Genomic DNA, 22,973 nt, shown 5'->3' on the forward strand with positions numbered 1-22,973 from the left:
AGCCTCCGTCTACCCATCTGCTCCTCTACTCCTCTACTCAGGCTGCTTTCTCCATTCTGAAGATGGCACTGCACAGCCTCATGCATGCTCTCAGTGCTTCTTAGCAAGCCTATTGCACATAGTTGATCACTTCCTTCCATTCCCCTAAGCATTCACAACCAGCCTCCAAGTTCATTTTGTCCCCACCCCCACCTTAACTTACAGCAGACCCTGCTCCTTCTGTAAGACACTAGAATAATGGGAAATATGCAGACTCTAGGGTCAGACCAACCTGCAGTCCACCATTTTAGCTTCATGACTTTCTTAACCTCTTTGAGCCTCAATTTCCCTTTATGTAAAAGAGAGACAATAACTGACTCATTACCAATATACCACTTCTAAATACCTGTCAATCCCTCTTGCTTTTGAACACCATATCACTATACTACCTTCATTTAATACCTGGCCTGGATTACTATAGTAGTCTGGCCTGGATTGCTGGATTACTCTAGTAACAACCTAACTAGTCTACAGATATCCAATTTGCCCCATCCTCTAATCAACTCTTGACACTGCAGCCAAAATTACATTTTCTGTCTCTCTCCCACACGCACATACGCACATTCCTTTGTTGGTACCCCTCTGATGACTTCCTATTGCTCTTAGAATAAATAGATAGCCTATAAATCCATGGATGACCAGGCCCCTCCTTCCTCCAGCACCTTCTCCCACCATGCTTCCTCTACCCAGTCATACCAGCCTGTCTCTCCTGCTTCCCATATTTCCTACAACCACAGGAATTTGTGCCCTCTCTTGCTTTTGATAGGTATGCTGTGCTTTCTCCTTTCACATAGTTAAGGTGTTTTTAACTTTCAGATCTTGAGCATTGCTTCCCCAGTGAAACCTTCCAGGACTACCTGGAAGATTAACTACCTCTATAGGCACTCTTGGCCTCATGAACCTCTCCTTCATAGCATCCATCACATTTATAGACATTTTGATTGGCTCATTAGTGGTCTTTGTCTCCCCATCTAGCCTTGGACTCTTTGATGTCATGGACTGTTCTGCTTTTACTCACTATTGTATTCTATTATTCACCACATTGCCTGGCATAAAGTATTTGCTCAATAAATAGTTCAATTAGTTAATCCGTAACTTGGATTGAGTAGCAACATCTGTGTACCATGCCTGTACCTTATTACCATGCCTGGAGTGTACCAAGCACTCAATAAATGATTAGTTGTAATAATTACGATTGATACTCATGTTTCACTGACTAAGTAGTCTCCCAGGCATGAACTCCAACCCTTATCCCATATTTGTGTATTTAGATCTATCCATCCCATCTTTTTCCTTTTTGCAACCTTCTGCCCCATCCCACTCCTCACTCACCCCCCACACCCATTTCCTGCCACTTTCACCTTTCATTTGATTCCCAGACAAATCAGGCATTAGAACATCTTCACAGGTGTTCTTACTGTTTCTAAAACTTCCTGCCTCCACTTATCCCCAAATTTATACTCATCCCTCAAGTCTGAACTTAAACTTGCTTTCTTTATACAGCCTTCCCACCTCCTCTCAGGCCTCCAGACACTTAGGTGCTTCCATCCCCTCTACACTCACTCAGCATGTTCATAGGCCTATCATTACAGGGATAGCACATTGTCTCGCTTCTACCCAGGTTTTGAGCTGTTTGAAGATAAGAACGAAGTCCTTTTGTCTCTCAGACTTAGCATAGTATCTGACAGACAATTGAAGCTCAATAATTATGCATTGAATAAATGAACAAACACTATCAGTGCCTTCCTCCACATAGTAAACTATTTGAGTTTATTTCTTTTGTAATACTGAAAGTCCAGTATGCAGATTCCAAGCTGAGTTGCCCCCTGTGAAATGATTAAATTGATGTTAGAAGGATGAAATGTGTTTCTCAAAAACTTCAGTACCCCCAGTTGTTTTACCTGCCTGTGCTCAAAGAGGGTAGTTTGCCAATTTTCACAAAAAAGAGTGCATAATAATAGGTTTTATTGTGGGATTTAAAATAATATTGGGGGTATATGAGAATGTATAACTTAATATTTGTGAAACAGCATATCAGTTATGAAATTATATAACATATCAACAATATATAATGTTAATACCCTTCAAAGGATAAGACTTCAGTACATTTGATAAGAAAAGAACAAGTAGGACCCTGTAGAGTGCAGAGTATCAATAACTGAAGAAATGTTTAGCATTGGTTTGGCATTACATGGATTCTTTTCTTCAGATTCAGTATGAACAGAGACTAGAGGAACAGGAGCAACTACTTGCCTACAAGTCAAAGGAAGCATCCCAGAACCAACATGACAACTCTTCTGTGGTTAAAGCACTGGAGAAGGAACTCAGTGATGTTAAGGAAGCCCATCAGATCACTGTAAGAAACCTTGAAGCTGAAATAGATGTCCTTAAACATCAGAATGCTGAATTGGACCTCAAGAAGAATGATAAAGGTGATAAAGATTTCCAGTCTATAGAATTCCAGGTGGAACAGGCTCATGTGAAAGCTAAGCTTGTAAGGCTCAATGAGGAAGTGGCTGCAAAAGCAAGAGAAATACAAGACCTTTCAAAAACTGTGGAAAGGCTTCAAAAGGAGAGGAGGAGGATGTTATCTAATCAGCACTCTAAGGGCAGAGAGGAAATATCTACCAAAAAAGGGAAGAAAGATGGTTTGCACGCAGGTAAAGGAAATGCTAACTCCTCTGGGACCCTGGATGGCAAACTTTACCAACCACATACTTTCACTGATTCCCATACGTCAGAGGTTTTACAAGAAAACTTCAGATTGAAAAATGAACTACAAAGAGTAATTCTGGAGAGGAATGAGCTAAAGATGAAATCTGAAGCAGCATCGGATCAATGTGAAAATTCCATGAAAAGGTAAAGTGTTAATTTTACAAAGATACAGAGGCATAAAAAGATAGAAATTGAAAACTTATAAGATATACTACTCCCTCTGGCTGGTTAGTTTGACCATGAACAGGATTCATAACTGAATTTTGAGAAACTGCACTACATTTCCAGGCATAGATGTGTTCCGGGGTAAGGTTCTCTACTTGCCGGCGGCTCAGACTCTGATGAATTTGAACCTCCATTTCAATCCAAACTATATGTCCTTGGACTGGCCAATCAGCCATGTCTTTCTGCATGTACCCAAGTGGTGTTAATAAACTGTCCCATTGGGTCTCTCTTAAAAAGGACTGTCATCATCAATGATTTTTGTAAAACAAGCTTTAATCCAGGTGCCTTGGCAGATTGCTGTGGTTGTTGCTGTTATATGCCGTCAAGTCAGACCCGACTCATAGCAACCCCTCCTTGGGTTTCCAAGGCAGTATCACTACGGAAGTAGATTGCCCCATCTTCCTTCCAAGGAGTGGCTGGTGGGTTTGAACCACCAGCCTTCTGGTTAGTAGTCAAGTGCCTTAGGCACTATGCCACCAGAAGAGGAAAAATCTGAGAAATCTACATTTCTCAGATTCTTTTTTCCAAAATAACTTCAAACTGATCTTGTGATCATATGCCTTCATGTTTTTCTTCTCAGAATCTCCACCTGCTATCCACTCTTTCCTCTGAGCCTTCTGACGTTCTCAGGTCTTTCTTTCACCTGATCAAACCAAGTTTTGTCCTCTTTCCATTTTTCAGTGCCAGTTTTCCACAAATAGCCTCTTTTATTTCCACTTCTTTTCCTCCTAAATATGACTTTCATACTCACCACTGTTACAAACCTGTCTCCCACTAGTGGCCTTTCCCAGTCCAATGGAGTTTTCTCCATCTTTACTTTCCTTAACAGTATTGACTACATTGCTTTTCCTGAAAGGATTTCCTCTCTTAGCCTCCTTGATGTGACAGCTCTAATCAAAACTTCTTTCCTATTTCTTTTATTGACTCTTTCTCTCATCCTAAAAATACAGCTTTCTAGTAAGGTCAAGTCTTGGCTGTCTGTTTTTTCTCTATTAAAAAATTCATCCATTCTTATGTCTTCTATGAACCATGAATCCAAAATTTATGTTTCAAGGCTTATTTTCTTCCCTGAGCTTAGATGTTAGACCTTCAGCTATTTTCTGGATTGTACCTTTTAGGATCAACAATACCTCAAATCTTATATCATTTTTATCCCTAAACTAGGTCCCTCCTCTAACCTTCCCATTCTGCCTATGAGTATAATTTCCCAATTGCCAGGCCTCACTTTACTTCCTTTATTTCTTGGGTTCACAGCCAATACTTGCTTCCTTACAAATGTTAATCATTTTGCTTTCATCCTTACTGTCATAAACCAGTGCTTGCCTACCTGGTTTGCTACACAATTGTCCTGATATCCTTGACCTTTATTTCTACCTTTCATAATCATCTTCCTTAAAGACCATTGTTGTTGTTCTTGGGTACTGTCAAGTTGGCTCCTACTCATAGCAACCCTATGTACACCAGAATGAAAACACTCCCTAGTCATGCACCATCCATACAATCTTTGCTATACTTGAACTCATCATTGCAGCCACAGTGTCAATCCATTTTGTTGAGGGCCTTCCCCTTCTTCATTGACCCTCCACTTTACCAAGCATGATGTCCTTCTCCAGGCAGTGGTCCCTTCTGACAACATGACCAAAGCAGGTAAGACAAAGTCTGGCCATTCTCATATCCAAGGAGCAGTCTGGCTACACTTCTTCCAAGACAAATTTGTTCATTCTTCTGGCAGTCCCTTGTACTTTCAGTATTCTTCACCACCACCACCACAACTCAAAAGCATAAACTCTTCTTTTTCAGTCTTCCTTATTCATTGTCCAGCTTTCACATGCATATGAGGCAATTGGCACACCTTAGTCTTCAACGTGAAATCTTTGCTCTTCAACACTTTAAAGGGGTCTTTTGCAGCAGATTTGCCCAGTGCAATACATCTGATTTCCTGACTACCACTTTCATGGGTGTTTAACTCTGGATCCAAGTTATATGAAATCTTTGACAGTTTCAGTCTTCTTTCCATTTATCAAGATGCTGCTTATTGGTTCAATTGGGAGTATTTTCATTCTCTTTATATTGAGATGTAATCCATACATTTATTTTTTTGCATATATTTATAAATATATTTATTTATTTGGGAGCTCTGGTAGCATAGTGGCTAAGGCACTTGACTGCTAACCAGAAGGCTGGCGGTTCAAACCCACCAGCCACTCCTCGGAAGGAAGGTTGGGCAATCCTACTTCCATAGTGATACTGCCTCAGAAACCCAAGGAGGGGTCACTATGAGGCAGGGAAGACTCGACAGCATATGACATAACAATCCATACTGCAGACTGTTGTCTTTACTCTTCATCAGTAAATGCTTAAAGTCATCTACGCTTTGAGTAAGCAAGGTTGTATCATCTGCATATTGAAGATTGTTAATGACTTTTCTTTCAGTCTTGATGCTGTGTTCTTATTGATGTAGTCTAGCTTCTCGGATTATTTGCTCAGCATATAGATTGAATAAGTATGGGGAAAAGATACAACCCTTACACACTTCCTTCCTGATTTTAAACTATGCTGTATCCCCTTATTATGTATGAACAACATCCTCCTGGTCTATGTACAGGTTCCTCATGAGTACAATTAAGTGTTCTGGAATTCCCACTCTTCTCAATGTTATCCGTAATTTGTTATGATCCACACAGTCAAATGCTTTTGCATAGTGAATAAAACACTAGTAAACATCTTTCTGATACTCTTTGCTTTCAGCTAAGATCCATCTGACATGAGCAATAACGTCCTTCATCCCATGTCCTCTTCTGAATGCAGCTTGCATTTCTGGAAATTCCCTGTCAATGTGTTGCTGCAACCATTTTTGAGTTATCTTCACCAAAATTTTACTTGTGTGTGATATTAATAATATTATTTGATAATTTCTATAATCTGTGGGATCACCTTCTTTAGAATGGGTACAAATATGGATCTCTTCTAGTCAGATGGCCAGGTAATTGTCTTCCAAAGTTCTTGGCATAGATGAGTAAGTACCTCCAGCTCAGCATCCGTTTGTTGAAACATCTCAATGGGTATCCCATCAATTATTGGAACCTTATTTTCTCCAATTCCTTCAGTACAGCTTGAACTTCTTCCTTCAACACCATTGGCACTTGAGCATATTGCCACCTCCTGAAATATGTGAGCATCAACAAATTCTTTTTGATATATTGACTCTGTATTCCTTCCATCTTCTTTTGATGCTACTTAGATCAGTCAATAATTTTACCCATGGAATCTTTCAGCATTGCAACTCAAGGCTTGAATTTTTTCTTCAGTTCTTTCAGCTTAAGAAATGCCATGCGTGTTCTTCCCTTTTTGTTTTCTAACTCCAGGTCTTTGCACATTTCATTATAATAACTGACTTTGTCTTCTCAAGCTACTCTTTGAAATCTTCTGTTCAGCTCTTTCATCTTGTCATTTCTTCCATTTGCTTTAACTACTCTCCATTCAAGGCATGTTTCAGAGTCTTTTCTGACATCCATCTTGGTCTTTTCTTCCTTTCCTATCTTTTTAATGATCTTTCCCATCTTTTTAATGATCTTTCCCTTTCTTCACTTAAGATGTTCTTGACATCATCCCACAATACCTCTAGCTTTTGGTCACTGGTGTTCATTGTGTCAAATCTCTTCTTTAGATGGTCTCTAAATTCAAGTGGGATATGTTGTTGTTGTTATGTGCTATCGAGTCGGACCTGATTCATAGCGACCCCTCCTTGGGTTTCTGAGGCAGTATCACTATGGAAGTAGATTGCCCCATCTTCCTTCTGAGGAGTGGCTGATGGGTTTGAACCGCAAGGCTTCTGGTTAGCAGTCAAGTGCCTTAGGTACTATGCTAAGGTCATATTTTGGCTTTTGTGGACTTGTTTTAGTTTTCTTAACTTCACCTTGAGCTTGCATATAAGCAGTTGACAGTCTATTCCGCAGTCAGCTCCTGGCCTTGTTTCGGCTGAAAATATTGAGCTTCTTCATTGTCTCTTTCCACAGATGTAGTCAATCTGATTCCTGTGTATTCTGTCTGGTGAGGTCCATGTATGCGGCTGCCATTAATATTCCTTAAATACTCCTGTATCTGTGCCACTCTGTCCCCCTCTCACTCCCAGATTTCTTATAATATCAGTACTAAACTTCTCTATGTGACAGACTCATCATTACTCTAATATTACACTAGTATACCCAAGCTGCATTATGTCCTCACTACCTTTTGCTCATTTTTCAACTCCTACCTCCTCGACAGAACATTTCTTAGAGCTTCCCAGGAAATTGCCTGCTCCCACCTCCAACTCCTATACAACTTATGTGCCATGGAAGCACAAAACACCACCTTAGCTCCTTGAGATCTCATATAAGATTTAAAAAAAAAAAAAAAAGACTCACTGATGTCGAGTCAACTGTGACTCATAGCAACCCCTCCTTGGGTGTCTGAGGCGTTCTCACTATGGAAGTAGATTGCCCAACTTTCCTTCCAAGGAGTGGCTGGTGGGTTTGAACCGCTAGCCTTCTGGTTAACAGTCAAATACCTTAGGCACTACACCACCAGAGCTCCTGATGTAAGATTATATATACTTATTTTGCATCCCCACGGCAACCTGTTGTAGCTTCCTAAGAAATACTTATTGTCAGGCATGTCGGGGATTGCGTCATCATGACAACGAAATTGAAACCTTGCTTCTTTATCCCCGAATACAATAGTAGTAATGAAGCTACTTAGAAAGACTCCTATTTTTTTTTCTATAAGAACTTAAATTTCTTGGTTTTCTATAAAATTTTTCTATACTTTGTTTAAAATTTTCTAGTACTCTTTATCTGTTTCCCACATATTTTTTGGCCTGAAAAGTAAAGGACTAAACTTCCCTGATACAAACTTAAGCTGCTTTTTTATGATAGTTCAGTTATATTATAGATACTTAGGCATTTATACCTTCCTAAGACCTTAATTGGGAGCTCTGGTAGCATAGTGCCTAAGGCACTTGACTGCTAACCAGAAGGCTGGCGGTTCAAACCACTCCTCGGAAGGAAGGTTGGGCAATCTACTTCCGTAGTGATACTGCCTCAGAAACCCAAGGAGGGATCACTATGAGTCTGGTCTGACTCCATGACACATAACAACAAGACCTTAATTGAGAGCTCTAGTGGCATAGTGCCTAAGGCATTTGACTGCTAACCAGAAGGCTAGGAATTCAAACCCACTGGCCACTCCTCAGAAGGAAGACTGGGCAATCTACTTCTGTAGAGATAATGCCTCAGAAACCCAAAGAAGGGTCACTATGAGTCGAATCGACCGACTCAGCAGCAATGAATGTGGTTTTGGTTTTGGTTTTGGGTAAGACCTTAATCAGGGAGCTTTGGTGGTATAGTGGGTAAGACATTTGGCTGCTAACCAGAAGGTCAGTGGTTCAAACCCACCAGCTGCTCTGAAGGAAGAAGATAAGGCATTCTACTTCCATAAATTTTACAGTCTTGGAAACCCAATGGTGGTCACTAGGAGTTGGAATCGACTCAGTGGTAGTGGAAAAGGCCTTAATCACACTGTTTTGGTGAAGAAAATATCATATAGTCAAATAAGCTACTGAAAAATACGCTTATAGTTTGGGAATTGCCATGTTAACATGAATCTCGTTAAAAAAAAAAACAACATTGCTGTCGAGTCAGATCCAACTCATAGCTAGCCCTCCTTGGGTTTCCAAGACGACATCACTACGGAAGTAGATTGCCCAACCTTCCTTCCAAGGAGTGGCTGGTGGGTTTGAACCACCAGCCTTCTGGTTAGTAGTCAAATGCCTTAGGCACTACACCACCAGAGGGTTTTATTGAATATCTGCTTTGAGCAAGAGAGAAAATGTTTATCTGTAAGAAATGTACAACTCTAGTTACTTTACCATTTATTAAACTACCTCTGAATGCATAAATTTTGTCACAGAAACTTAAAGTGCAAATTAATTAAGTACAGGCTACCCTTGAGTACAGGCTACCCTCAAATCATAACAGTTACCGCAAAGCTTATTTTATGCAGCTAGAGTTAGGTGCATGGCGAAAAAGTGGCAAATGCTACCTAGTGACAAAGCACTTAAGATTCTAAAAGGAACAGCTGTGATTATCCAAAAAAGAATATGGGCAAGAGATCTGAGTTAATCTTAAAAGATAAAATGCCAAGGGCTTTGCTTTAAAATACAGATAGAATATTTAGAACCCTTGATTCTCTTTAAAAGGGTAGCTCCAGGGAAGGGGCTAAGTGGAAAGTCTGAGCTTTGAGGTCCAACTCTGCTGAGCATGAATCCCAGCTCTGCAACTTGCTGGTTTGGGATCCTAAATTCAAGCTTCCCCCTAATTATATTCAGTAAATAAGAGTAAGATCATGGAGCAGTTACAAGAACTCATGCAATCATGTATAAAGTACCTAGCACAGTGCAGTAAATACTGATGTCCTCATTCTCTTTTATTCTTTAATTTCCATACTTCTTACATTATTTCTTTATTTTGCTAACTCTGAATTAGAATTTGAAGAGTCCCTTCTATATGGTTTTCTTTCATTTGTTCCATAGGCTCAAGGAAGATACCACAGCACAAATTGCATCTCTCAAAGCATCTCATCAGAGGGAAGTAGAGAAACTCCTTTGCCAAAATGCAGTTGAAAATTCTTCTTCCAAAGTAGCTGAACTAAATCGTAAAATAGCAACCCAAGAGGTAAATGACAAAATTTGTCATTTTTTTTCAGGACTTTTAACAAAACATTTAATTTAGAAATATTTTAATTTAAATTCACTTTTTCAGGTTGTTGGTAGAAATGGGAAGTTATTATTGGCTTACTTTTTTTTATAGGATACCACAGAGCTAACTTTTCTTCTTTAAAATTGTTGTTGTTGTTGTTGTTATGTGCCGTCAAGTCGGACCCGACTCATAGCAACCCCTCCTTGGGTTTCCGAGGCAGTATCACTACGGAAGTAGATTGCCCCATCTTCCTTCCGAGAAGTGGCTGGTGGGTTTGAACCGCCAGCCTTCTGGTTAGCAGTCAAGTGCCTTAACCACTATGCTACCAGAGCTCCTCTTTAAAATTATACCTTGCAAATAAGTGAATGTATGGTTTTATTTCTACAGTTTTCATATATGTCTTCCTCTAAGTAGGTTGTACCAAATGGTTGATGGATATGTCTAAGGAGATTGGAACTTTAGTAGTTGAAGTTGAATGTTGAACATCTCCCTTCATCCCCAACCCCAACCAGCAAGTAATTCTCTTCATTTTTCCTGTTCCATTACCTTTCATTCATTAAGCAAATAATGATTCAGGATTTGGAGGCATCAGGCACTGGGAATAAAATAATGAAGAAAGAGCTTTACACAGTTGTGGCCTTTAGGAAGTATACAGTCTTCAAAGAATTATTACTGAGGATGCTGACAACTCATCAGCATTTCCTGGAATCAATGTGTCCTCCTTCTTGAAAAATGTGTATATCTGCTTGGAATATCTATGAACATCTACCATGTGGTCCAGCTTCTGTAGGGTTAGTAGGTTGAAAAATGGCATTTAAATAGAGCTTTTATCTACAGCTTGCTTTTAAATGGTGTAGCCAAGAAGAGAATAAAAATAAAAGGAAAGAAAAAGCAAGTACATGTGGCAAATATTAGCAGTTGGTGAATTAAGTTGAAAAATATATGAATGTTCATTATACTCTACAGCTTTTCTGTAGGTTTTAATTTAAGAAAATAAGCTAGGGGCAGGGAAAATACAAGGAAAAAAATTATCGCACTACAGCCTTTCCCACCTGTAAAGATATAGTAGCATCTTAATTAAAAGCAAACCCTTTAATTGAACAAGTTTGATTAGCATTACTATGAATCAGAATTGACTCAATGGCAATGGGTTTGGCTTGGTGTTGGTATAGTAGATACTATGAAATTATTATAAATTTTCTTAGGTATGATAATAATGTTATGAGAAAATACCCTTATTATTAAGAAATGCATGTTGAAGTATTTAAAGGACAAATGTCATCAAGTCTGTAACTTAATTTCAAATAGCTGAGGGAAAAAAATTGTTCACACATACACAAACTCATACATATACCTGTACATAAACCTGTATATACAGAAATTAATGTTAACAATCGTTGACTTCAGAATATCTGTTTTACTATTCTTTTCAGAATAAAAATTGGGAGAGGGGAATGAACAAAAATAACTTTGACTATATTTTAATACTTCAATTAAAAAAAATTTAAATGCTGTTCAAAATAACCATTCATCCAGCCTTACAGATAACTTCTCTTGCTTTTTCTCCCCATATTAGTAGGGTATCAATGGGCAGTGAAAGCATTCTATCGAGTGATTGTATAGTAAAGAACAGACTGAGATAGGTGGGAAAAGCAATGTCATGTTATAGTACAATAAATATGCTATTTTCCTGAGTGTATAAATGTGATTTTGTAAAATTGTGAGTTAATTACAAGTTAGCATTGTCTGGTCATTAAAGCAGTAGAAGCATTGAATTTTTCCCAAGTTCTAGTGTCTTCTTGATGGGAGTAATTGTTCATTATTTCTGTGTCTCTGTCTGAAAACATGAGACTAACATTTTTGTCACAGATATTATTATGCTTATGTTATTCTCCTAAACAACATAATTGATATTAGTTAATAGCCCTTCAGTAAAATCTATTACCCTACTCCGTCACAAAGTGTAAATGTAATATTCAAAATGGTTAGACCTTTGGTGGTGTTCTTAGGTGCTGTTGAGTTGTTTCTTACTCTAGGAAGTCATAGCAGCTCTGTGTGCAACACAACAGAACACTGCCAGTCCTCTATCTTCCTTACAGTCATTACTGTATTTGGCCCCATTGTTGCAGCCACTGTGTCAGTTCTTCTCATTGAGGGCATTCCTCTTTTTAGTTGGCCCTCTGCATAACCAAGGATGATATCTTTTTCCAGGGACTGGTCCCTTCTGATAACATGTCCAAAGTGCATGAGATAAAGTCTTGCCATCTTGCTTCTAAGAAGTATCCTAGTTGCTTCTTCCTAGACAGATTTGTTTGTGGTATATTCACCATTCTTCTCTAACACCACAAATCAAATGCATCAATTCTTCTTCAGTCTTCCTTATTCATTGTCCAGCTTTCACATGCATATGAGTCTATTGAATATACCATGGTCTGGGTCAGGCAGATCTTAGTCCTCAAAGTGGCATCTTTGCTTTTTAATGCTTTAAGGAGGTCTTTTGCAGCATATTTGTCCAATGCAGTATGTTATTTGATATCTTGACTGCTGCTTCTGTGGGCGTTGATTATGAGTCCAAGTAAAATGAAGTCCTTGACAACATCAGTATTTTCTCCATTTATTATGGTATTGTTTATTAATCCACTTGTAAGGATTTTTGTTTTCTTCATGTTGAGTTGTAATCCATATTGAGGACTTTGGTCTTCATAAGTAAGTGCTTCAAATACTCTTCACTTTCAGCAAGCAAGGTTGTGTCACCTGCATGTTGCAGGTTCTTAATGAGTCTTTCTCTAAATCCGATGTCTAGTTCTTCTTGATATATCCAGCTTCTTGGATTATTATATGCTCAGAATAAGACTAAATAAGTACAGTCCTGACACATATCTTTTTTGATTTTAAACCATTTAGTATCTCCTTGTTTTGTTCAAACAGCTGCCTCTTAATATATGTACAGGTTCTTCATGAGCACAATTAAGTGTTCTGAAATTCCCATTCTTCACAATGTTATCCATAACTTGTGATCTACACAGTCAAATGCCTTTCCATAGTACTTGTTTACACAAGTAAACATCTTTCAGCCAAGATCCATCTGACATCAGCAATGATATTCCTCATTCCACACCCTCTTCTGAGTCCAGCTTGAATTTCTGGTAGTTCTCTGTCAATATACTGCTGCAGCCATTTTTTAATTATCTTCAGAAAAATTGTACTTGAATGTGATATTAATGATATTGTTTGGTAATTTCCACATTCCATTGGATCACCTTTCTCTGGAATGGCTACAGATGTGGATCTCTTCTAGTCACTTGGCCAGGTAGCTGTCTTCCAAATTTCTTGGCATGTAGGAGCGAGTGCTTCCAGTGTCGCACCCATTTGTTAAAATATCTCAGTTGGTATTCCATCAGTTCCTGGAGCCTTGATTTTTGTGTTTTTTTCCTCCTACCAGTGCCTTCAGCACAACTTGCACTTCCTTCCTTCAATACCAGTGATTCTTTTTTTGTTTTGTTTTAATCGTGGGCTGTGTGCAAATTTACAAAGCAGATTTGTTTTACATTCAACAGTTCATGCACATTTGATTTCACAGCCCTGATTACCATCCCCAGCCATAAAAAACTCTCCTCCCCGTGACTACCTCCTCCCTGTGCCCTTCTTATCTTTCTTTTCTGTCCAGCTTTCCCTCTAAGTGAATGCTGCCCCTCTGATGTCTTGTGGCTGGATGATCTAAGGGGTGCATCTCCCTAGAGTAGGTGGGTGCATCTCCCTGGCATAGGTGTTCTGCATGTAGGTCTTTCTACTGTTAGGCTGAGAGCCAATCCATGGAAGTGAGCCCATTTCTAGGCCTGAAGGGTAACCTGGGGCCATAGTCTCAGGCGTTGTACCAGTTTCTATCCAACCAATAGTTCTGATCATTTTTGTGTTTCTGAATTTTGTTCCACATTTTTCCTCCCACTCTATCCAGGATCTCCAGTGTTGATCCCTTTCCATACGATTGGCATTGGTAGCCAGGCACCATCTAATTTTTCTGGTCTCAGGGTCGTGAAGACTGAGGTCCTTGTTATCCATCATATTTTTGCAATAACTGTTTCCAGATGACTTTGATTTTCTTCAGTCTTCTTTGCTCCAGACGAGAAGAGACCAATAGTTGTATATTAGATGGCTACTCTAAAGCTTTTAAGACCCCAGTTGCCTCTCACCAAAGTAGGATGTAGAAAAAGAATTTTAGGTACTATATTGTGCCAGTTGAGCATGATATCTCCTAAGACTATGGTCCCAAGGCTGTAGGCCTAGTGATTCTTTCTCTCAAGGTGTTTGGTTGTCTTTGAGAAGCTACTACAACCCTGTCTGTTGTTGCTTCTGTAATATATGGGGATAATTTTGTAGCACCAGTGCATATGTAAGATTATCTTCACCCAGATCTATCCTTGGTCTTGGGTATATTTCTGTTTGCCTACCCACATCTGATCTTCTCACCTGTCTATGCACTTACCTATAGCCTAGTGTTTGGTGCCAACGGTAATGCAGTATTGTGCATGTAATAGTATTATTGACTCTTCATCATATGCTACCTCCTGAAATGGTTGAATGTTAACCAGTTCTTTTGGGTACAGCAACTCTGTATTCTTTTCATCTTCTTTTGATGCTTTCTACATCATTCAAAATTTCCCCATGGAATCCTTCAGTATTGCAACTTGAAGCTTGAATTTTTTCTTCAGTTCTTTCAGCTTGGGAAATGCATGTTCTTTCCTTTTGGTTTTCTTACTCCAATTATTTGCACATTTCTTTATAATACTTTACTTTGTATTCTCAATCCACCCTTGGGAGTCTTCTGTTCAGCTCTTTGACTTTATCACTTCTTCCATTCACTTTAGCTACTCTACATTCAAGAGCATGTTTCAGAGTCTTTTCTGACATACATTTTTCTCTTTTCTTTCTTTTCTATCTTTTTCATGATGATCTGCTTTCTTCATGTGTGATGTTCGTGATATCATCTCAAAACTCATCTTGTCTTCAGTTATTAATGCTCAGTGCCTCAAATCTGTTCTTGAAATAGTCTGCTCTCATGGATTTTTAAAAAATTTTCACCTTTAACTTTCGTAGGAGCAATTGATGATCTGTCAGCCCCTGGCCTTGTGCTGACAAATGATATTGAGCTTCTGCATTGACTCCACAGATGTAGTCAGTTTGATTCCTGTTTATTCCCTATGGTGAAGTCAGTCAAAATTGTGCAGTCATTGTTTGTTGTTGAAAAGGTATTTGCAACGAATAATCATTGGTCTTCCACAATTCTATCATGCAGTCTCTGGTGTTGTTTTCTATCACCGAGGCCATATTTTCCAGCTACCCATCCTCCTTCTTTGTTTCCAACGTTCTTCTTCTAATCACCAGTAATTATCAATGCATCTTGATTGCATATTTGATTAATTTTAGACTGTAGAAGTTGGTAAAAAATTTGGTTTTATTGGTTGGTTCATAAATTTGAATAATAGTTATATTCATTGGTCCTCCTTGCAGACATGTAGATATTATCCTATCACTCTGAGCATTGTACTTCAGATTAGATCTTGAAATGTTCTTTTTGATGATGAATGCCATTCTTCATTTTGTCATTCCTGGCATAGTAGATCCTATATTTGTCTGATTTAAATTGGACAGTACCAATTGATTTCAGCTCACAAATGCCTAGAATATTGATCTTCATTCATTCAAGCATTCCATTATTTTTGGTGACTTCCAGTTTTCCTAGATTCATACTTCGTACATTCCGTGTTCCAATTAATGGATGTTTGCGTCTGTTTCTTCTCATTTTGAGTTATGCCACATCAGCAAATGAAAGTCCCAAAAGCTTTACTCCATCCACATCATTTAGGTTGACTCTGCTTTGAGGAGGCAGCTCTTCCCCAGTTGTGTTTTGAGTGCCTTCCAACCTGATTGGCCCATATTCTGGTACTGTATCAGACAGTCTTTTGCTGCAATTCATAAGGTTTTCATTAGTTTTTTCAGAAGTAGATTGCCAGGTGGCATAGCTTCCATCACCCTGGCCATGTGCAAGCCACCACAGTACACCAAACTGACTGACGACTGGTGGCTTAGACTCTATAGCAGTTTATTTAGAAAGATATTTTTCAGGCCTTCAGAGGAAAAGTGTTATAGATAATAAGGCCAAGTAGTTTCACAGTAATTAATTTTTAATATCTACTGTTTTATTTCTTAAATGTTAGAATGAACCTAAAATGATCCCGTCAATGAACTAGATTGCTGTAGCAATTATTTCTGTGTTAGAATTTGGATGATTTTTAAATGTCATGATTTTTTTGTTTTGTTTTGTTTTGTTTTTAATACTAATAAAAACAATGAGTTGACTTTATTAGGGCTTTCCTAAGGAAGAGTTTTGTTAACTCAGTTTTTCTAATTTTTCAGGTACTTATAAAACATTTCCAAAATCAAGTTAATGAGCTACAGGGTAAGCAAGAGTCTCTTGTAGTTTCTCAAGTTCGAGAAGAAATTCTACAGAATGAGGTAAGAAGGAACTGAGATCTTAAACTGAAATAAGTTTTTTTTCTTAGCCATTTCAATCATATTCATATTTTTGTATAAATTTTTTAACTTAAGAAATGCACATCTAGAACATGAAAATGTTCATGTTCTATTTTACATGTGATATATATTAATATATATAATGCATATTGATAAATATATTAATATCCATTATTTATGGAAAATCTACCTTCCCAAGATAAAGCTCAAATATTAATTGGAAATTGTTTGTATCCGCTATCAAATGTTACCTGAAAATTATGATGTTTGTATTTCCCCATGCCCCACAAAAATGGCAGGGGATAAGGGGTTCTTTTTTGTTTTTGTTTTGTTTTTATTTTTTATTGTGATTTGGGTGCAAATTTACAAAACAGGTTCTTTTTACTGTCAATAATTCATGCACGTTTGTTTCATGGCACCAATTACAATCCTAATAAAAAAAGCTCTCCTCCCTGTGACTGCCCCTTCCCTGCGTCCTTCTTATCTGTGCGTTCCTGTCTGGCTGGCTTTCCCTCTATGCAGATACTCCTATTGTGATCTCTCATGGGTGATCTAAGGGGTACATCTCCCTAGAGTAGGTGTTCTGCTTGTAGGCCCTTCTGCTGTTTAGCTGAGAGTTGATCGGCAGAAGTGAGTCCAGTTCCAGGCCCGAAGGATAGCCTGGGGCCATAGTCTTAGGCCAGTTTTATGGCAGTCTTAGGCCATAGTCTATCCCACCAGTAATTCTGGTCATTTTTGTGTTTTTGAATTTTGTTCATTTTTCCTCCTAAGCTATCCATGATCTCCCATTTTGATTCCTCTCCAAGTGGTTGGCTTGGTAGCTGAGCACCATCTACTTTTTCTGGTCTCAGGGTCGTGAAGGCTGAGGTTCCCATGGTCCATCAGACTCTTGGACTAGTTATTTCCATATGACTTTGATTTTCTTCACTCTTCCTTGTTCTAGACAAGGAAGATGCAATAATAGTTGCATATTAGATGGCCGCTTGATAGTTTTTAAGACTCCAGTTGCTACTCAACAAAGCAGGATACAGAACAAGATTTATGTGTACTGTGTTGTACCAGTTGAGCTTGATGTCCCCCGAGACCATGGTCCTGAGCCCACAGGCCCAGTGACACTCCCTCAAGGTGCTTGGTTGTCACTGAGAAACTACTCCAACCTTGTCCCCTGTTAGTTTTATAATGTATATGAATATTTTTATAGCACAAATACACATGTAAGAATATCATCAGCCAAATCTATGGTCATGGGTATGTTCCCATTTGCATGCCCGCACCTGATCTTCTCACCTGTCTATGCATCCACCCTTAGACTAGTGTTTGTTGTTACTGGTAATGCAGTATTGTGTATGCAACAGTATTTGCCTCTGTTGTCTATATCTTTTGTGCATATCTCTGTGTCCTCCTTTTCCCTATTGTTGTTGTGCTGGTAACACACTTCTGTTATATTGCCTTTCCCAGGATAAGTGGTTCTTGTTTGATTTTTTTAGAAGGTAATTTGGATATAAGGCCATTTCTGCATTAAGTACTAATGATGCTTAATTTGGCTAAGAAATAGGTAAACCACCAACACTAGATCACCAATAATAATACCATTACAGGAAGCAGGTCTTCCTGGAAACTCACCTTTTCATTGTTCTGAAGTCATTTTGATTCTGCATCTAGTATTTAAGTCTGGTAACTAGAAACTAGAGCATTTAATCTCTTGAATAGAAGTAACAAAAATGTCCCTTTTAATTGGAGTATATAAAATATTCACATTTAATTTTACTGATTAATTTGGTTTCATTGTAATTTCTCTCTGCTATTGGCTTATTGGGAGCTCTGGTAGCATAGTGCCTAAGGCATTTGACTGCTAACTGGAAGGCTGACGGTTCAAACTCACCAACCACTCCTCAGAAGAAAGATTGGGCAATCTATTTCCATAGTGATATTGCCTCAGAAACCCAAGGAGGGGTCACTATGTGTCAGATCCAACTCAATGGCAGTGCGGTGGTTTGATTTATTGGCTTATTAGCAGTACCTTTTTATTTTGTGTTTTAGTGAGAGCTTTACAGCTTATAATGAGCTCTGGTAGTGTAGTGGTTAAGGCATTTGGCTGCTAACCAGAAGGTCAGTGGTTCAAACCTACCAGTCACTCCACAGAAAAAAAGATGAGGCAGTCTGCTTCCTTAAAGATTTACAGCCTTGGAAACCCAATAGAGGTTGCTATGAGTCAGAATTGACTTCATGGCAGTAAGTTTGAGTTTTAGAGTTTACAATATACATCTTTAACTTATCTCAGTCTATCCTTCAGATAACATTATACCATTTCACATATAAGCATGAACCTATGACTGTATATTTCTATTTTTACTTTCCTGTCCTTTGTGCTATTATTGTTACACATTTTACTCTCATGTATGTTATAAACCCCACAGATACATCACTATTTTGCTTTAAATAGTTAAAATATTTTAAAGATTTAAAAATGAGAAAAGTATCTTTTCTTAATACTCACATATTTACCACTTCTAGCACTTTGTTCCTTTGTGAAAATCCACATTTCTATCTGGTTTAATTTTTTTTCTGTCTCAAGAACTTCCTTTAATGTTTTAATAGTTTGGATGTTCTGCCAATAAATTGTCTCAGCTTTTGTTTGTCTGAAAATCTTTATGTTACTACCTCTTTTGAAAGAGATTTTTACTGATTTGTTCTTTTGTTTTGGTTTTTGTCAGTATTTTCAAGATGTTAACTTTATTCCCTTCTGGCTTTTATTGTTTCTGACAAGAGTCTAATTCTTTTCTCATTCCTCTATATCTATTTCTTTTCTTTCTGGATGCTTTTAAGATGATTTTCTATTTATAACCAGTTTATAGCAATTTTATTATCTTAAACCACAGTATGGTTTTATATTTCTTAGGCTTGGGCCTTATTGGACTTCTTAGATCCTGAATTTATAGTTTTCATCACATTAGGAACTGTTGAACAGTATTTCTTTAAATACTTTTTCTGTCCCTCTGTTCTTTCCTCTTTTTCTTGGTCTCCAATCTAAATATTAGATATAGCAGATTTCAGAACAAGTTACATTCCCAGAAATGTTTGTTAGACCACTTGAGGTCACTGTTGATTTTTCTTTTCCTGACTTTTTGTCTGTAATTTATTTTGATTAGTGTAAATTGCTCTATCTTCTAGTTCACTGATAACTTCCTTTGCAATGTCTAATGCTGTTAATCGGGAGCTCTGGTAGCATAGTGGCTAAGACACTTGCCTGCTAACCAGACGGCTGGCGGTTCAAACCCACCAGCCACTCCTCGGAAGGAAGGTTGGGCAATCCTACTTCCGTAGTGATACTGCCTCGGAAACCCAAGGAGGGGTCGCTATGAGTCGGGGCCGACTCGAGGGCACATAACAACAGCAATGCTGTTAATCATATCCAATGTATTTTTCATTTCAGTTATTGTATATTTCATCTAAACTTCTAATTGTATCCTTTTTATACCTTTCAATTCTCTCCTAACCATGTTCATGCTCATTTCTACCTTCTTGAGGATATGAAGTATATTTACAGTAACTATTTTAACATTCTTTTCTATTAATTCCATCATCTCTATCATTTCTTTTTATAATTAATTTTCCTTCTGGTTTCCTCCTGTCCCTTTGCATGCCTGGTAATTTTTATTGGATGATGTGTATTTTGAGTTTTATATTTTTGGATGACTATTGTTCTTTTAAATAGTATTAGGCTTTGTTCTGTCAGGTGAAGTTACTTGAGATCAATTTGACCCTTTTAAAGTTTGTTGTTAAACTTTGCTAGGGTGGTTCCAGAGCAGCCTTAATCTCAAACCGAAAAACCATATTCACTGCCACTGAGTCAATTCCAACTCATAGCAACCCCCATTGGGTTTCTAAGGCTATAAATCTGTACAAAAGCAGACTGCTCATATTTCTTCTATGGAGCAGCTGCTGGGGTCGAACCACCAACCTTTTAGTTAACAGCCAAATGCCTTAACCACTATACCACCAGAGCTCCTAGCTTTAATCTAAGGCTAACGTATGCCCAGTATAAGGTAACACCTTTCTGAGGACTCTTCTTGATGCCCTATGTATTATGGGGCATGTCTTCTCTGGCTTGTGAGCATATGAAGTATTCCCAGCCCTGGGAATTATTTGCTCAGGCTACTGTTTCCAATTATTATTCCCCTTGGCTTTGGGTAGTTTCTTCTCACAGACATGTAAATCAGTACTTAGCTAACAACTTGAGAACACATTTATTTGTTCATTGTTGAACAAATTTTATAGGACCATAAAAAATTACCATCTCAGCTCAGAATGTTAATAATGGAAATCTGAGAAGATTTTACTATACTCTGCATTGTTATCTGTGCCTTTGTTTCTTAAAATGTCTCTAAACCACATCCCTCTGAAATCCTGCCTACTGCAGTGAGGTGAAAACCTTGTCCAGCCTCTAATGTGTCTTCATTCATTTGATACTAACTTAAGTATTTATTCCTCAAAGCTTTTGTTTTTTAATTCTCTACTGGAAAAGTTAACCTTTCATCTTGTAACACTCATAAATTTCCAATCTTTTCCCAGTCTAATATGATTCCAACAATCTTCTGCTCATTTATTTTCTTGCAGCCTTAAATTGTAGAGAAACGGCTTGAATCTTTATACAGACTTCCTAAAGACAACTGAGAGGATTGATCTATTTTTCATATTCTGCAGTTAATTTATATGTTTTACTGCTCAAAGATTCTTTTTGATTAATAGTGGTCTGTTTTCTTTTTATAAAAATGGCTTTATAAACCATTTGAGATTGATCTCTTATAAGGTCTCTGATTGTGACCTACTAATAAAATGATCAAAATTCTTTATTGTACCTTATCTCAAATATTCTATAGCCAGCTGCTGTTATTTTATGAACAAATAAAGGAACGGTCATGGGATTTATGATAATAAATGTTCTGAGTTTCAATTCTTATTTTGCCACTGCAGGGACCACCAGCAGGTTCAAGGAAGCAATTAGAGTCACACAGCTATGATAGGCCACAGTTGGGACTCTGAATATAGGCCAGGAAACAGCATGCCAGCGAGGCCATATCAGACATTTCTCTTCATGAAGTGGTCCTCATAGCAGTCCACACAGCTATCCTGGAGCCACTCTGTTTAGACCCTCAGGTGACGGCACAGGTACAAAGGAATAACACTCACACCAGGCAGATGGAGAAACCACCCTGGCTTAGATGCCCCCAGTTCCACAAAAAGCAGTGTTTCTTATAATAACCGATGTGCATAGCTTCCATGGTTCTTGCAAGGGACTTGTTCAGTTGCAAGAGTCATTGCACTCAGGACAGCCCAAAGCTATGGCTTCCCACCACATATTTCAGTTCTACAAAGTCCTCCAAGCAGATAACAGTCTACCAGTCAGCAGTCCTTTTTACCACAAGCAGACTGTCTGGCATCACAGCTGATAGTCCATCTTTAACGGGAGAAACAGAGCTAGAAAGTTAGCTGAATCCAAGGTCAGTTCCTCATGCAGAAGGAAAAATAATTGTTTCCTCAATACCAACTTGTGTTTTTCAACTCTGAGACTCAGTTTTTCCAGCTAGTAAAAGGAATAAAATCTACTTCATGGCATTCTTTACTTTGTAATGTAATGAATACTTAGCAGGTATCAGTCACTACTCTATCTAGGCTTTTGAGATATAGTGAATAAAACACCTGAAGTCCTTACCCTTAAGGAGCCTGCATATTAGTGGGTGGGGCAGAAAAATAACCAGTAAACAAATACATATAAACAATAATGTCTCCAAGCTAACTTCCTTCTCATCAGAACTGAGTCACATGCTATACTGAACTTAGACTAATCAGAATTTACCACTGAGTCACATGAACGCCTGAATAATGCCATGGCTTTGCCAGCAAAGGAAGGAATGGTTCTTTAAAAGACTATGGCCAGTATCTTCTTCAATGCTTGAATCTACATCTGTTCACATGAAGTGCTCACAATCACTAGCCATTCCTCCCAGCAAAGTGGCCAGGAAAACTTACTATGCAGAGAAGACCTATGACAGCAGCCAGCATGAAAGAGCTCAGTACTGAATTATCTCTATTTTATATGCATTCTTTCATTTGTAGAAGAATTATTATAAAGCATAAAGTGATAAAGGCCATAAGAAAATTACCAATAATTATAGGGAATTAGTGGTAGAAGAAGAATCCATATTTATTGAGCTATTTCCATGTTTTAGGCTCTGTGCTGTTCTGGGTGCTTTACATGCATTATCATTTAATCATAAATATAGTTACTTTACTTAATAAATATGACTTTATAGCAAAACTGCACCAAAGAAAGTGCCCAAATATATATACCTAGTCCAACTTCTTTTTTTTTTTTTTAATAATGATTTGGATGAAGATTTACAGAGCAAATTCACTTTCCATACAGCAGTTCATATACACTTTGTCTCATGACATTGACCACAGTTTACCACAATGCAACAGATCCCCTCCCACTTCCTCCCCATAGTTATCTCTTCCCTGTGTCCATCCCTCCATGGACTCTTGCCCCCTGAGCTATCTCCCTGTGCGTAAGCAGCCCTTCTTTCTCCCATGATTGTTCTCTCCAAGGGGAGAGAACTCATATGCCTGTCTTCTGTTTGGCTGGAAACCACAGGTATGGGTTCCATTCCAGACCTGAAGGGCATTTAGGGGCCATAATCTCAGTGGTTCCACCAGGCTCTATCA

At 38.2% G+C, this 22,973-nt stretch overlaps 1 protein-coding gene across 1 annotated transcript in view; it reads left to right on the plus strand.

Moving 5' to 3' along the window:
• CEP162 (centrosomal protein 162) overlaps nucleotides 1-22,973 on the plus strand; it is a 91,502-nt gene that overhangs the window by 59,508 nt on the left and 9,021 nt on the right. Inside the window, exons 21-23 of the mRNA XM_007951525.2 lie at nucleotides 2,249-2,898; nucleotides 9,551-9,692; nucleotides 16,131-16,229. Of these exons, the coding sequence (XP_007949716.2) occupies nucleotides 2,249-2,898; nucleotides 9,551-9,692; nucleotides 16,131-16,229 (891 nt within the window). The remainder of the gene's footprint in view (nucleotides 1-2,248; nucleotides 2,899-9,550; nucleotides 9,693-16,130; nucleotides 16,230-22,973) is intronic.

Source organism: Orycteropus afer, unplaced genomic scaffold (genome assembly GCF_000298275.1).
Source record: "Orycteropus afer afer isolate SDZICR_OR568_19922 unplaced genomic scaffold, OryAfe1.0 scaffold00011, whole genome shotgun sequence".
Classification (NCBI taxonomy): domain Eukaryota; kingdom Metazoa; phylum Chordata; class Mammalia; order Tubulidentata; family Orycteropodidae; genus Orycteropus; species Orycteropus afer.